The following is a 17,765-nucleotide window of genomic DNA, read 5'->3' on the forward strand; positions in this document are numbered from 1 at the left end:
ATCAGTGGCACATTCTTTAAATATAAAACCATACTTACAGACCGTGAGTCAGAATTATTTGTCAGAACACCAGCGTTGTAGGCTTACCTCACAGGAAACAGTCCTCATCCTCTGTAAAAACTGTTCTGGCACATTGTTGATTTATCTCTCTAACTATAACAAACAGCATTCCTCAACCACAAGTGAACCTTCTCCTGATCTTGATCAGTTTTCCAGTTTAGTCATATTTCAGTTCCTCTTACGGGCTGACTTCCTGTCCAGACTTCTCTTCCTGAGAAGCACAGATGCCCCGACCCTCACAAACTTGAACAGATTTGATGTAGCCGAGGTTCCAGGATTTCCATTTTGGAAACGATTCTAAATTTTACAAATGAAATGTTACTGTTTCTGTTTCATGAGTCAATTCCAAGAATAATCAGGTAAAACTTGTTCGGTAGGTTAGATTACTGTCACTTGAGTTTAGAATCAATTATGTCATTTTTATTACAGAAGTAAATTGTAAGCAATCTGGGTGTATTAATAGCAGGACTGTAACACTGTTTGATTCTGATTCATCAGTAGGACACCCCCTCAGTTACAGTTACTGAGAAAATGCATATTGAGGACATTTTGTTTCCATTAGATAAAAAAAAGCAATTAAATTGTGATTCTGGCATCACTACCGTATTTTTCGGACTATAAGTCGCACCTGAGTATAAGTCGCAACAGTCCAAAAATACATCATGATGAGGAAAATAACATATAAGTTGCACATATAAGTTTATTTAGAACCAAGAACCAAGAGAAAACATTACCGTCTCCAGCCGCGAGAGGGCGCTCTGTGTCTTCAGTGTAGACTACAGGAGAACTGAGCAGCATAGAGCGCTCTCTGGTGGCTGGAGACGGTAATGGTTTCTTTTGGTTAATATATCTTGGTTAATTTCTCTCGGTTCATGTCAATTTAATTTTGATAAGTCGCGATAGTTTTGATTCTAAATAGCTAATAGCAAACACAAATGACTTGGTTGCTGATATATTATCAGAGAAAATGATTCTCAGTTCTGTAGCCTATACGTCAATCCCATCCACACATAAGAATCTCTCTGTAATATTTACAGAGTATCATTAGTGTTTCACTGGGACCTCCACCCCAGTAAAAAGGGTCTACTGACGCCCCTGGCAAGACCACCAGCCATTCACCCCTTGAACGAATCCTCAGAGCAGCCTCTTCTCACAGGATCAGCCTGCTCAAAAATATATTCCTGTCACTTCCACCTAATGAGATTGCTAAGTGTTCTCAGTATAGAGATCAGGGTGATGTTAATGGCTCTGGGTTCTGTATATTTCAGCACTGATGTCCATTAAAGCACTTTGTGATGCAGCACACACAGTCTCTGGCTTCACATGCAGCTGTGCACACTGCTATACTGACATCACTGCGCTCTGTAAACATTGCTCATATGCTGCCTTAATTGTCATTTGTGGACAGTGTCATTGTCTGAGTCTGTTCGACGCCGGTAATAATCATTTGTTCAGTAGAGTCTTGTATTAAATGGAGACACTTTGTGAAGACACTTCTGCTGCTAGAGGAAAGAAATGATGCAATAAATTGGGAATCAAACTGAGCAAATTATCAGCCTTGGAGTACTAATGCATTGTCTTCAGATGATATCATGATTATTAAGGACGGGGTTTGTCTGTCAAAACATCTTAATGACCTTTTTATTGCTAATGAAAGAAAAGCATTTTCTGATATCAGCGCGCTCTAATTAAAGTTTCGGTTTAAATGATGTGGTCCAGAGCCGTGAGCACAGCCCAACATGCCTGGGCTGATAAAAAGCTCTTGGTTATTTCATTTAGAAAACATTAATTATATACGATTTCATATATTTTAGGTTGATAATAGCATTAATTTGTTTAGCATCTATCCGTGTCTTACTGGTTTCCATTTTTTTTCTAACTTTCCGATTTAAAATCCTCCCAAAAAAAATAGCTACCATGAAAAACTGCACATGTAAATGACCTGTGATCTCTGACCTTCCTGCTTTTAAATGATAAATTGAATAAGTGCATGTATCACATTGAACCACTAGAGGACGCTGCTGCATTGCATTGATGGATAGTGTCACGTGCGCAGTGTGACATAAACCTTTGCATTGCCTTACAATCTTGAAAGTTATGATAGCCTACTTATTAACAGCTGACTAGGAAATGAGAAAAACCTGATATATTGTTTTTTGTACTTGTCTTGCCTCTTGTCAGTCAATATTGTTACATTAGTTTTGGAATTTACGTTTGGAACAGAAAGGTTTGAATTAGAGATATGATGACGTGTCCATGACGTCAGTGACATTAAATCAAGCCAGGCTCTGATAACATAAACACAATGCTGGCCCATCTCAACCTTCCTTAAGGAGGCCTTTTGTGTGGAGCTTAAATAAAGCCTCTTTTGTTGGAGCAGATAAAGGTCACAAAACCTGTGATCGATCTTACATTCTAAACGGCCGCGGCTTGTTTACAGAGATATTGTCACTGCAGGAGATATTCAATAGCTTTTGTAGATCTACAAGTATATTACACACACACACACATGTTTACTTAGCTATCTTAATAGGGACATTCCATAGGCGTGATGGTTTTTATGAAAGTGAAAGTGAAGTGACATTCAGCCAAGTATGGTGACATACTCAGAATTTGTGTTCTGCCGAAATGCACACACACAGAGCAGTGAACACACACACACACTGTGAGCACACACCCAGAGCAGTGGGCAGCCATTTATGCTGCGGCGCCCGGGGAGCAGTTGGGGGTTCGATGCCTTGCTCAAGGGCACCTAAGTCGAGGTATTGAAGGTGGAGAGAGAACTGTTCATGCACTACCCCCACCCACAATTCCATCCAGCCCGAGACTAGAACCCACAACCCTTCGATTGGGAGTCCAACCCTCTAACCATTAGGCCACGACTTCCCCAAATGCTGTACAGACCGTATATTCTATCGCCCTACACCAACCCTACACTTAAACCTACCCCTTTTGGGAAACTTTCTGCATTTTTACAAAAAAAAAAAAAAAAAGGAAAAAAAAAACCTTTGTTTACTTTATTTTTATACCAGTTTTACAAATTATGCCTTCCCCAAAGGGAGTCTTTTTGAGATTTTGTTAGGTTTTGCTCCCTTTTGGGAGCAAATTTGTCCCCAAAATATGGTTAAGTACAGTTGGTACACACACACACACACATTCACACATAGGCATAATTGTTTTAAAAGAGTGTGTTTGTTTTATACTGAATCATATTTTTTGTTTTATGTAACCCAGCATAACTCACAGAATTTCAACAGTGTATTACTGTTCTTAATTACAGTTGCTTAATTGTAAACATCATCATTGTGCATGCTTAGCAATAGCAATATTTAAGCAATGGTCCATATTCCCAGTATGCCTTCTAAAGCACTATTATCCCTATCAATCCCATCTCCAGTGAATGAATTTCTAAGGACTCTAAATTATTAACATACATATATATTTCAAAATTAGCAATTCTTTTATGCCAACAATCATTAGGATATTAAGTAAAGATCATGTTCCATGAAGATATTTTATACATTTCCTACCGTAGATATATCAAAACTTCATTTTTGATTAGTAATATGCATTGTTAAGAATTCATTTGGACAACTTCAAAGTTTTTTTTTTTTTTTTTGCACCCTTAGATTCCAGATTTTCAAATAGTTGTATATCAGCCAAATATTGTCTGATGCTAATAAACCATACATCTATGGAAAGCTTATTTATCATCTATTAGATCTCAATTTCGAAGAATTGACACTTAAGACTGGTTTTGTGGTCCATGGTCACATATATCAGTGGCAAGCAGTGATTTCTTTAACCTGGTATGCTAATAAACTCCATGTCAGGTGTCGATTTTAAAAGTAGGGCTGTTCCAGGAATAGTCATTAGGTGGCAGTGCCTTCCAACATGACTACACACACATACAGAACACAGGTTTCTATGTTTAATGGGAACTTCCCATAGATGAAATTATTTTTTATACCTACTGTACAAACTATATGTTTTATCCTCTTACTCTAAACTCACCCATCACACAAAACGTTCTGCATTTTTAGATAGTCATCTTCATTTAGGATATAGTTTTTCTTATGGTGATAAAAATAAATAAATAAAAATAAATCACCACAAGGTCAAAAATGACTTTTATTTATATTCTTGTGGGACATTTGGTCCCCATAATGTAGGGAATACCCGGCGTGCGCACGCACACACACACACACACACACACACACACACACACACACACACACACACACACACACACACACACACACACACACACACACACACACAATTTGTCAAGCATGGGGAAAACAAATGGTGAAAATCCATCTTTTCACACTGAGGACATTTGAGGGACTCAAACACAACTATTAAAAAAGGTTCAAACATTCACTGATGCTCCAGAAGGAAACAAGATGTACTGGAAAGGGGTCAGTATGCAAAAGATGCTGGAAACTGATGAATCTGCAGGACCTGGATGCATCTTCTGAAGAACTGTGTCAAGTTTAACTGTTCAGTATAAACAAGGTACTCGTGAACAACCATCACAAAACAAACAAACAAAAAAGTTGTGGATCAACCAGTTAACCACACACAGTAATAAGAACCCAGGGTTCCCAAACTTTTGTTTTGTTTTGTCTTGTGGACTATATGTAAACACATTTTATGTAAAATATCAAGACAGTACTAAATAAAAAATAGTGTGTGTTGTACATGTACTTGAGCAGTATTAAATAAACATACTGTAACTGCCATGTCAGAAGCAGCTTCTGTACCATCTTTGCAATGATGTTGGATAAATAAATAAATAAATACATATTGATAACAGTCAATAATATTATGACTGATTGATTGATTGATTGAAGTAACTTGTGAACTTTAAGTATTTTACATTCCTTATTTTTTCCCATTAAAACTTATGTTAAATTTGAATATGATCAATCAAAAATCTGACTAACAACAACAACAATAATAATCATAATATTATTGCTCTTTTCCAGGGCTCAAAGAACTTTACAATCAACAAACATGAAATACATAAAAGAACAAGACAAACACAATAAACAATTCAGAATATACTTTATTCTCCACAAACAATCATGAAATTGTTTCATATGCCAGAGTTTAGCAAATGTATAGACTATATCTGAAAATTAACCATGGTTGTTATCATAGAAAAAGTTTTTTTTTTTTTTTTTTTTTTTTTTTTTTTGCCATATCGTATACCATTTGTCTAAGCATAGGTTTATTACAAATACCATGGTTAAACTATGGTTAGTGTTTAATTATTACTTTGCATGCAGTATATAAACCTACAAAATACAAACATAATATGTGGTTATTCAACACCATGATGCTGAATACAGGGTATTGTACATATAACTTTTTTTTTTAATGAAAACAACTCAAACAGAAAGGTTCCATTGATTGACTAATGTGTAACCAGTTTAACGTGCACAGCCAATAAAAATAGAAATATGCCAGACAAAATATATCAGTCACTTGGCATCCATATCGTATTCATTTTTCATTGTCGTCCAAACAGATGTATCGTGCGGAATGACGTCAGGCGCTGAACCGGAAGCTGTTCCGCGGACCTGTGTTTGTGTGAGTGAGCTCGGTGATACACTGACAGCTGAGCGATACGATGTAACAGCGACGCGGGAATGGAATAACCTACCGATACACACGAGCACGAGAGCAGGCGTCGTGGATTAGGCTTGGTGTTGATTTGCTGAGGGCAGTCGTGATTGTAACCCGCTGATGTCGTTAGACGAGCGTTTCTCACGGGAGTGATCTTCTCGCAGATCGCAGCCCGGGTTTCATCCCGTCATCCGCAGCTGTAACGCCCATCTTCTGCGACGGGGCTCCGTCGATCAGTGCCGCTCGTTGATCCGCACACACCGGGACTCATGGGGAACAGCACGTCCTGCTGCGTGTCGTCCAGCCCGAAGCTCCGGAGGAATGCGCACTCGAGGCTGGAGCCGTACCGGCCCGAACCGGAGCTGAGCCGCGAGGACACGGGCTGCAACCTGCAGCACATCAGCGACAGAGAGAACATCGACGGTGCGTGTGACTCCGTTATTACTGATTTGTGTTCATTAACCACCCGTGAGAGCGAATAACGGCTCTCTCAACAGACAACTCCTCGTGACGGATCTGTATTTAAAGTAGCCACGGTGCTTTCTAGATAGTTTACCACGGTAAAACTACAGTATTAGTAAAGTACCACGTAAACTCCATCATTCCTACAGTATGGTATTACCCCACTGTACCACGATAACGCTCTTCCGTTTATCACACATTGCTATATTAATATCTCTATAAAAATGACCATAGTGCAGTAAAACTCGCTTAATCTGGGTTTTAACCATTATTGTCACGTTTTGTATGATATTCAATGCTACTACCATGTAATAATAATAATGCATTTTTTATCCTATTCATATACTTTGAACTTCTAGATATTTTTCAAAGAGTGATATAATATATTCCCATGGTAGAGTACCGTGGTATTATCATAGTAGAATATTATAGGCCTAGTGCTTCTTTGTGGTTTGTTTTACTCATATATCATTGACCGTACCACCAAAATGCAATATTTGGACATTCATTTTTGATAGTACTGATGATTTTTTTAGTACCATGTAAATGTCTTGGTTGGTCGAAGTACCGTGGTATTACCCCACTGTGCCATTATAATGCTCTTACTTTTTTGTAAGATAATGCAATTTTTTGACATGCACTGTTAATAATACCATGGTATTTTTGGACAACCATGTTAATGTTGTGGCACTCGAGTATGGTTAATACTATGGTATATATTTAAGGATCATGGTTTTACCATAGTACCACCGTAATTCTGACTTTGGTGTTACATTGATTCCTATTGTAGATTTCTAGCCGAATGATTTTGTGCGTGATCGTTACTACAGATAGAGTTGACATGTATCAGTTTTCTGAATCTGGCAGTAGTCTGGTCTGTGGTGGTCAGTTAATGGACATCTGTTGAAGTGGAGAGAGGATCCAGCTATGTTCTAATGTAATTTAACATCTAGCAGAAGATTGAGGCTAATGAGAGTGTCCTGTGACAGCAGGCAGAGCTCATGTACAGTACTGATCCAGGACCAGTTATGCTCACTATCACATTATATTCTTCGAAATGTAAAATCAATAACCAACATATGATCCTACTGAAGGTTGGTTCCATGAAATGTCTTTATATGTTGGTTGGTTCACATGCATTTCGTGACACTGCCATCATTTAGTAAAGGGTGATTAATGCTCAATTCATGCATTTTAATCAAGCTGATGCTACTTCTTGATAGAACTCATGGGTATTTACTTCAGACATTTTAAAACTTGTGGGTAATGTCTGTAGTAGACCTATTATAAGCTATGATATATTGTATACCTGTTATTGCTTTTACCATCATTTTAAATGATTTATTTTATTTTATTTACATTTTCGTTTAGCAATTTTGTTTTTGTCATTTTTATTATTATTATATTTTTTTTTAAGTAGTGTCTATGCATTTTTTAACATTACTTTTTATTTCAGATTCAGTTTAAGTTATTTTAGCATTTCAAGTTAAACTAAATTAAAATGTATTAACAAATTTAGAAATATTTCCTTTGCGGTTGCCTGAAATAAAATAAGTTTATTTTATTTCATGCCACATTTGTTTTATTTTCAAGTAACATTTTAATGTTTTTAGTTTTAATTTTAGCTGAATGTAACAGCCTTGTTTAGCTCCATTTTTTGTTATATAAAAATAATTAAAAACATCTTTATTCAGTATCAGCAATTACAAATGTCTGCCCATGTGCGCCCTTCTAAATTAGTCTCAGGTACACTTCTGAGGATGATTTAAAGTTTGTTTAAAGAAGCATTAGTACATCCCTAAATACACTGACATCCAAGTCCTTTTATTGCACACACCCATGTTACAGTGCACATTGAGGAAGTCCCATGCTTAATCACAGCTAGCCCACCCTTGGCAGCTGAGCTCTGCTGTGTTTTGGGGTCGGGGTCAGTCTGTGCCAGTCTCCTGTGATGGTAGAGGAGCTGTACTGTGATTAACACTGTCCATTGTGATTCAGACAGCTGCTGTGTGAATCCGCTTTATCCCACAGAATAAATCAGTGCTCTAGTTCTCATTCTCTCATTCATGAAAAGCTGCTTCATGTTATTGTAGCTGCAACATAATGCAATGTTTTTATCATGTTATTGCATTGCTTATATGTCTTATGTCTTATTCCGTGTTACCAAGCTCTTTTAACAGCATTTTATAACATAATATTGAGAAACACTTACAAAAAAAACAAAAACAAAACACGGAGGTTGGTTACAGTGAGGCTCTTACAGTCAAGTGAATGGAGCCAGTTTGTTAAAGGGGTCATATGATGCTTTTTTTTTTTTTAAAGATTATTTATTTTGTGTATTTGGTGTAACATAATATGTTGACATGCTTTAATGTTCAAAAAACACATTATTTTTCAAATACCGTACATTATTGTAGGTCCTTTAAGCCCTGGATAGATAACCAGATAACCAGCTTGTTAGAAGTGAGTAGGGCTGTCCCTTTTGTGAAAAAAATCATTTTAGATTTTTAAGACATAAGTGTTCATTGAATCGATTGTAAAATCTATTTTCCATGTCAAAAAAAAAAAGACGTTTCATTTTTCAACGTCAAATAACGGAAGAACGTAAAGAGAGCGCTGGAAACGCACAAGTCAGCAATATTTCTTATTTATTGGCATGAAGTTTCGTGCAGAGTAAAAAACAGCAATAGGAGTGCAACATTCTCGAAAAAATATATATGCAGAGGGGACGGCTGCCATAACAAAAGAAAAACATCACTGCAGGCTTCAACCCGGCTGCATTTATGATTTAGGCAATTCAAAACTCTCCAAGATTATTTTAAATAATGATTCAATCCATTTCAAACAACTGATCAAAAAGAAAACGCGCTCTGACCGCACTGATGTCCCAGCTACACTCAGGTACAGCTGCGCAAAGTGAGAGTATTACTGCCAATTTTCCACCACAAAAGCCGGTCGCTGTCAGCTTGCAGTGGTCCTTTTCATAACTCAGAATCTCCTGTGACCTAGATGCGCGAATGAGGCGAATTCACATCTACATCGCCGCGAGACCTCCAGACGAGACCGAGACCTTACATTGACTTAACATTGAAATCATTCGCGCTTGGTGTGAACTAGGGCTGCACGATATTGGGAAAAAATGACATTGCGATATTTTATTTTTCTGCGATATATATTGCGATATTTTTTCTTACAAACACAAATTGGGTGAGCACACTTACATTCTCATTTTAAATGATTTAAACATCGACACCATCGTGTCAATTGATTAATATTCACGAGGGAGAGAGAGCAAGAGAGCGCTCCTGTTGTTTGAAAATGGCTCGCTCTCTCTCGGTCTCTCTCTCTCGGTCTCTCTCTCTCTCTCGTTCTCTCAATTCAATTCATATTGCTTTATTGGCATGACATACAAAGGTACATATTGCCAAAGTATTGTAGATAGCAGAATAGAAACAAACAAAACTAAAATGCATATATTCATAAGAAAAAAAATTACATGCAAAATAAATCCATATACGTTTCTGTAAACATTGATGGTACTTCTAATGTTCAGAGAGTCTGTCTCTACCTGTCACTCTTGCGCGCTCTCTCTCTCTCCCTGTCTCTCTTGCGTGCGCTTTCTCTCTCTCTCTCTCTCTCTCTCTCGCGCGCTCTCTCTGTCTCTCTCGCACTCCCTCTCTCTCTGCCCTGTTAAACTTGCATGTGGTTTTCAGTCCTGTCAATGATAAACTTTCACTCTATGATGGTTTAGCTGTGCAATTAATCCGCAAATCACATTGGTCAAGGGGCCGGGGAGCAGCTGGCCCGTACAGTTAATGAATAACGGATCAATTACGACAGCCTACATCGCACATCCTGCGATGTGACTATCGTGGATTCGTACATCGCGATATCGATGCTTAAACGACACATCGTGCAGCCCTAGTGTGAACGCAGAGAGGTCGCTTTGGACGTCACTGGGTCTTATAGGCGCGTAAAATTGCTGGTATTTTCTGTCTAGCTTTCGCAAGGCATACTGCACTTTGGGAATTCTTTATTTTCTTTTTCTGCTTGTTTGTGAGTTTTGTTACATCTGTTTTTTTAATTGTTTAATTATTTTAAAATAATAGTGTACATATTTGGTTAAAATTGATTCCCTATTTTAATTTTTCAAAACTTTTTTGGTTGGTCCGATTGATTGTGCAATCGATTTTCGAACTAAAAGTGACAACCCTAGAAGTGAGTTCCGTGCATGAACTGTGTTCCCATTGATATGCTCCCTACTCCCTGAGCAGGGGAAATCTGTTGAAGTTTACCTAAATTCAGAACATTCATTCTGGGATTTACACTGCACAACGTCTTCACACACAGACAAATGTGACATCATATACCTCTGTAAATAAATACAATTTGAATTCACGTCTCGCACACTTCAGTGCAATTTGAATGGAACATATGCGCTCATCTCGGAATCATGGTAGAATATCCTGCGATGTCCACTGTCTGAATAGAACAGAAGTCTGAAGCGATAAGGAAAATTAACAAAATGTGCAGAGCAGGGAGGCGCAAGGACTGAAAATGAGAACTGCTGCATTAAACTATTGTATGACTTCAGAAGTAACACTGAATAATTTGCACAATATAAATAAAAAAAAAATACTATTATTTCTTCTTTGACCGATACCGGATCGGAGAAAAATGGCAGTATCGGAGCCGATACCTGATTTGAATATCGGTTTGGCGCTTCCCTAAGAACAAGTTACAGTGTTGGTATTATAATCAGGTTATTTAATTCACTGGCCTCTGGTCACCCAACATGGTTCACGAGCTACACAATATAAATGTCCTTGGTTTACACATTGATTTCCAAATGCTTTTACTCATTCATATGATTATGTACAACATCTATTCTGTTGCCACACCAGTCCTGCAGTGCAATGTGACTCTAGCATGATTGAGAGTGCAGCACAGTAGGGCATTTGTTTGTGAGTACACTGCCTTAGGCTTGTGTTTAGAACTATGACCCTCTGAATGTGTGACTTGAAGTCAGACATTAGAACTGCTGACTTTCAACCCCGAAGCGTCTGTCCAGAAATCCCCTCATCTCACTTTCCCCAAGTCACCCCAGTGAATCATTTAACATCTGCCTCCATCATCTTCTCACATCTTCTTCTTCATTAGTCTTGTTTTCTTTTAAACCAGTGAGAACATACTTCAGGAATACTGCTCCATTCACTATTCAGCTACAGTATGTACTCCAGAGGCTCTCCTTTTATTATGCTGCTACATAGGAGTCAGAATCCGCTAAGGGTAATAATGTAACAAAACAAGTAAATTATTTTAGGGGAAAATTAAACACAACTTCATCTTTAATTTTTTTAACTTTTAATTTGTCTTATCCAACTACATTTTATCAAAATCACCTGTCAAGTTCCAAAATTTATGCTAATATACTCTGAATTAATTGGATTACAGGAGCTCATCTCAAGATCACTCATTTTAACAGTTCATCTTTTGATAATATGCAAATCACGAACAACAGAATCAGAATGTGTAGTTTGTGCATAAAAATGTCAGTCATAAACAACACATATAGAATGATGTTACTTAACCCAGAAAAGTTATTTTAACTGGATTGGCATTTATTAACTTTACCATGCAGTGTGAAGTATTTCACTGTGTGTCCTGATCATTCTGATTTAATTTCAGCAGGTGAAGAACAAATATATACTCTTGTGCTTTATGTATTATGCACATTATCATGATTAATTTTTCTGCACTCGAGTGGTGTGAGTCTTACCTCTCAGATAGGTCCTTCAAGGTATCTTGGAGAGGTGAGGTGTCCAAGTCACAACATCTAACTACTGGGGTGCCTCAGGGCTCAGTTCTTGGACCAATTCTCTTCTCTGTCTACATGGCATCACTAGGTTCTGTCATTCAGAAACATGTCTTTCCATATTACTGCTATGTTGATGACACTCAACTCTACCTCTCATTCCATGCTTATGATCCGATGATAGCTGCTCGCATCTCATCTTGTCTAACAGACATTTCTTGCTGGATGAAGGACCATCACCTTCAACTCAGCCTTGCCAATACAGAACTGCTTGTAACCCAAACACATAGTTTCATCACAATTTCACCATCTAGTTAGACACATCAGCCATAACTCCTTCAAAAGCAGCCAGAAACCTTGGAGTTGTGATTGATGATCAGTTGACTTTGGCAGACCAATTGTGCTAAAACTGCCCGGTCCTGCAGATTTGCTTTATTCAACTTCAAGAAGTTTAGTTAAGTTTACTCAAGCTCTTGTTCTATCCAGGCTGGACTATTGCAATGCTGTCTTGGCAGGTCTTCCAGCCAGTTCTATCAAACCTTAATAATTAATCCAGAACGCGGCAGCAAGATTTATTTTTAACGAGCCGAAAATAATGCACATCACACCTCTTTTTATAATTTGCACTGGCACCAATAGCTGCTCGCATAAAATTCAAGGCATTAATGTTTGCCTACAAAACCACCACTGGCTCTGCACCCATTTACCTTAATTTGTTACTTTAGACTTATGTGCTCTCTAGATCTCTCTGTTCTGCAGGTGAGCATCGCTTGATTGTGCCATCCCAAAGAGGCTAGTGGTCGACCAATATAGATTTTTTTCACAGCCGATGCTAATGCTGATATCTTGGAGCAGGGGGGTCTGATAGCCAAAATAAAGCTGATATAATTTATTATAATTAAGATGAAAAAATATTTTTACAAATGAATAAATATTAAATAAAAACACAATTAAAAAGGAAGGATTTTGATTGCTTCCATTTTCCTCATTTGTAAGTCACTTTGGATAAAAGTGTCTCCAAAATGACTAAATGTAATTATTTAATAGACAGCATGTTGAAGCTACTATTGGTCAAAATAGTGAAAATATCCGATAGTGTGTTTTCCAGGTAATGTGTCTACTCTCTAGACCTCTGCTCTCATAAATACTAACACATTCCGCCTGTTATTTTTTGACAAACATTAATTTTGTGATATTCAAATGATGTAAATGTGGAAACATTTGGATTGTAAGGTAATAATTAGCTTTCTCTTAGCCAGCAAGTATTTAGTGAAGTGACTGATACCCATGAATGTTTTATGTCAATGATTTTAGTTCTAATATTCCAACCGAAAGCCAGCCTAAGGTTTTGACTGATGTGATAAGGTGGAAATGTGTTTGATTTGTTTTTTTTTTTTTTTTTTTGCTTCTTTTGCAGAATGACATTTATTTCATGGCTTAAATACATTACTTTTTTTACTCAGAGACTGACAGAAACTGCTTGTCAAGAAATGTTACATTTAACTGAAAATCAAGTTCGTTTCAGCATAAAAGTTGTGCTTTTAAAGCACAAATTATTTTTATTGTCTCCTATCACACAAATCTTGTATTTAAACACATGAAAATGCAGATCCTTTTGTAAATAATAGTAACAAGCCACTTTTTTAAATTTTTGTTTCATTATTACCCCTAAAGAGATTTGTGACTCATATACTGATGCCAAAATAACTGAAAGGATATCAACATAAAAATACACAACTCCAGAAGGTGACAACAGATAAGTGACAAACATATTCTATTTGAAGATTCCATTCTAATTCATCTGATGTCACATGATGGCAGTGAGCTCAAACGAGACTAATTTTAGCCAACATTCAGGACTCATATTTGCACTGGCAGTAATTATAGGAAGATTTGTGTTAATTCCTGCTATTGCAACAGAGCGCAGGTCAGGAGATTAGTAGTCATTTAAAATCCTTCTGAAATAATACAGAGACGCTGGCAGTTTGGGATGCATTGTATGGGAAGATGGACACAATGGATGTGCTAAGTGCAAAATATACTTCAGTTTTGTTTTAAAATCATATGGGCATTTAAACCTTTTTAAAGCATGTAAAATCCCATTTGCCAGTGACTACTATGTACGTTTGTGATGACAAACATGTCTAGTTTATTGAAAATAGACCATTTGAAAGAACGTTATATTGTTATTGTGGGCACTTCTAAATACAGTGAATAATTATACTTTATAAATTATTCAGAATTTGGGATGCATTTTAAGAATACTTTTCCCATCAACTGGTGAGAATGCACAACACTGCTGTATGCAGCTTTAAAGACACGTGTGCGCTCTGATGTTAACAAGCACGCAAAGCACATGACAAACACGTGAGAGACGCACTGAATGAAAGCACATTCACTCTCTTGACAGCAGATGGCACTAAACTGCAGAAAATGCAGCCGTTATCCTGGAAACCCCATAAATAACGCAGCTGTCCTACTTTCTAAAATGCATTTAAATAGCCATTAAGATTTGTGGATTTGCTGTGTTGTTCATCACAGCGCCAAATACTTAAATATTTAGACTTAATAGGCTATTCATTTTCAAACAATTTTTTCTTCATGTTAATCTGGACTACAACATGCCCTAGATATTGTTTGAAAGTGTTTTGATTCTTTATTGTTCGTTCACACTTTATATTAGGGCTTTATTAGTGAACATTAGTTAATTCATTAGTTAACATAAACTGCGAATGAAAAATACTTCTGAACATTCATTAATCTTAGTTATTCCAATATTTAATAACATGTTGATAAAATTGAAAATTGCAACTAGGGCTGCACGATATTGGGAAAAAACGACATTGCGATATTTTATTTTTCTGCGATATATATTGCGATATTTTTTCTTACAAACAAAAATGGGGTGAGCACACTTACATTCTCATTTTAAATGATTTAAACATCGACACCATTGTGTCAATTGATTAACATGCGCAAGGGAGAGAGAGCAGGCCAGCGCTTGTGTTGTTTGAAGATGGCTCGCTCTGTCTCTGTCTCTCTCGCGCGCGCACGCTCTCTCTCTCTCTCTCTCTCTCTCTCTCTGTCTCTCTCTCGCGCGCGCTCTCTCTCTGTCTCTCTCGCACGCTCTCTCAAAGTCACTCTCGCGAGCGCTCTCTCAGTCTCTCTCGCGCGCTCTCTCTCAGTCTCTCTCGCGCGCTCTTTCTCTTGCATGTGGTTTTCAGTCCTGTCAATTAATCCACGATTCACATTCGTCAAGGGCCGGGGAGCAGCTGGCCCGTACAGTTAATGAATAACGGATCAACTACGACAGCCTACATCGCACATCCTGCGATGTGACTATCGTGGATTCGTACATCGCGATATCAATGCTTAAACGACACATCGTACAGCCCTAATAGGTAGATATGGGAAGGTCTAAACATGGACTAAACATGAGATAACGTGTACGTGTTCTTTGAATGAACACAAAACGACAAACTTTGATGTTTATGGAAACTCACCTCATAAGAAACAAAAGTATTCTTGCAGATCTCGATGCCTTCAATGAAATAAGTCGTTCGGGCACACTTTCTCTTTGTCGGGGTCTTCTTTGTGGATGTAACCATCTCTGAAGTTTGCACTGTGCATCTGTTTGCCTCTAAATGTTACGGATTTTCCCCATTTCTCTGTCTTTCTCCCCATCAAATGTTACTATCGATATAGCCTCTGATATCTTACGGTCCAACTCGTCTGACGCCAGTCCAATACATTCTCCCTCGTCATCATCTTCGCTCAGTTGTAGATTAGGGATATTATACAGTCTTATTATGCCGCTTTCATCGTCGCTCAGATCGTCTTCAGAATCAGTGAGCGCTTGTTTATAAGCATCCGGCTTGTCGAAGAAGTAGCTACTTCAAAACATTTTCGGTGTAACGGCCACGGTTCAGCTCGTCTGCGTTCATCTTTGCGGCGTACATCTTCATTGAATTTTGATATCAGCTAGAGCCGGCCAGAGCGCTGCATAATAAGTAGCCACGCTTCCCCGCTTCTTTCTCATTTTGCTAGAAAGTTGTGCTGCCGACTTGTGTCACTGGTTTCCGTGACGGGTCACAAATGTAATTATTTAATAGACAGCATGTTGAAGCTACTATTAGTAAAGCATGTTGAAGTTTACTATTAGTAAAAATATCCGATAGTGTGTTTTCCAGGTAATGTGTCTACTCTCTAGTATGGAGCCAGAAGAGTCTCAATAAAGATAAATGCACACACTACAGTCACATATGCACACATAGGATTCATACATGCACACACATGATTCATAAATACACACACAGGATACACAAATGCACACAAAATTCACAAATGCACACACAAAATTTAAAAAGCACAGAAGATTCACAAATGAATACAAAATTCAGAAATGCACACAAAATTCAGAAATACACACACAATTTAGAAATGCAAACAACATTTACAAATGCACTCAAGATTCACAAATGCACAGGACAAGATTCAGAAATGTATTTCTGATGCACACACACATATATCTTGATTCACAAACTGCTTGCGGTCTGTGAACTTCACTGCATTTGTGTGTGAATTTTGAGACTCCCTTGACTTGGCTCAACACACAAATGCCTTTTTTTAAACAGGGAATGATCTGCAACCAATCAGATATCTCCCTTGTTTTAGCCAATCACAAGAATGCACCCCACGTGGGGGATTGTTTACTTATAAGCCAATCAGCGAACGACTCACTTTCCTCACGCAGCGAACGACTCACTTTCCTCAGTGAACGACTCACTTACCTCACACAGCCGGCGACTCACTTTGCGCAGCCAGCGACCCACTTTGCGCAGCGAACGACTCACTTTCCTCACGAGTCACGCAGCGAACGACTCACTTTCCTCACCCAGCGAGCGACTCACTTTCCTCACGAGTCACGCAGCGAACGACTCACTTACCTCACCCAGCGAGCGACTCACTTTCCTCAGCGAACGATTCACTTTCCTCACGAGTCACGCAGCGAACGACTCACTTTCCTCACCCAGCGAGCGACTCACTTTCCGCAGCGAACGATTCACTTTCCTCAAGCAGCGAAGTTGAGCGAACGATTCACTTTCCTCACGCAGCGATCAACTCACTTTCCTAAGCGAACGACAGCCGGAGACCCACTTTTCGCAGCCAGAGAGCCACTTTCCTCTCGCAGCGGACCACTGACTCTCTCTTCATGTAGGGACTGAATATTATAATTAAAGTGACTTCTATATTGCATCCAAAATAATATTTAGATATATTTAAATATTCAAAAAGATTTAATTTTTTTTTTTTTTTACTTTCATTAAAATATTTCAATAAAATGAAATAATTGCCTATTGCAAATTTATGAATCCATGGTTAACTTTTTTTCTGCAGTCACTGGGCTATATGTATTGAGACATTTTTAAATTTATATTTAGTAAAAAATAATAAAAAATAAACCTGAATTGTAATCTAAACATCTGTATTTTCATACAACTTAATACAATTGCTGTGTGAACACGTTCATGTGATTGGCTTATAAGTAAACAATCCCCCCACATGGGGTGCATTCTTGTGATTGGCTAAAAGAAGGGAGATATCTGATTGGTTGCTGATCATTCCCTGTTTAAAAAAAAGCATTTGTGTGTCGAGCCAAGTCAGGGGAGTCTCAAAATTCACACACAAATGCAGTGAAGTTCACAGACCGCAAGCAGTTTGTAAATCAAGATGTATGTGTGTGTGCATCAGAAATACATTTCTGAATCTTGTCCTGTGCATTTGTGAATCTTGT

At 37.9% G+C, this 17,765-nt stretch overlaps 1 protein-coding gene across 4 annotated transcripts in view; it reads left to right on the forward strand.

Moving 5' to 3' along the window:
* The first annotated feature begins 5,634 nt into the window (after positions 1 to 5,634).
* LOC128013055 (cyclin-Y-like) overlaps positions 5,635 to 17,765 on the forward strand; it is a 54,995-nt gene continuing 42,864 nt past the window's right edge. For all 4 annotated transcript variants that reach the window (XM_052595781.1, XM_052595778.1, XM_052595780.1 and 1 more), the window contains exon 1: positions 5,635 to 6,117. In XM_052595781.1, coding sequence (XP_052451741.1) covers positions 5,964 to 6,117 — 154 coding nt within the window. In that variant the 5' untranslated portion in view covers positions 5,635 to 5,963. The remainder of the gene's footprint in view (positions 6,118 to 17,765) is intronic.

Source organism: Carassius gibelio, chromosome B24, assembly GCF_023724105.1.
Source record: "Carassius gibelio isolate Cgi1373 ecotype wild population from Czech Republic chromosome B24, carGib1.2-hapl.c, whole genome shotgun sequence".
In the NCBI taxonomy this organism is placed as follows: domain Eukaryota; kingdom Metazoa; phylum Chordata; class Actinopteri; order Cypriniformes; family Cyprinidae; genus Carassius; species Carassius gibelio.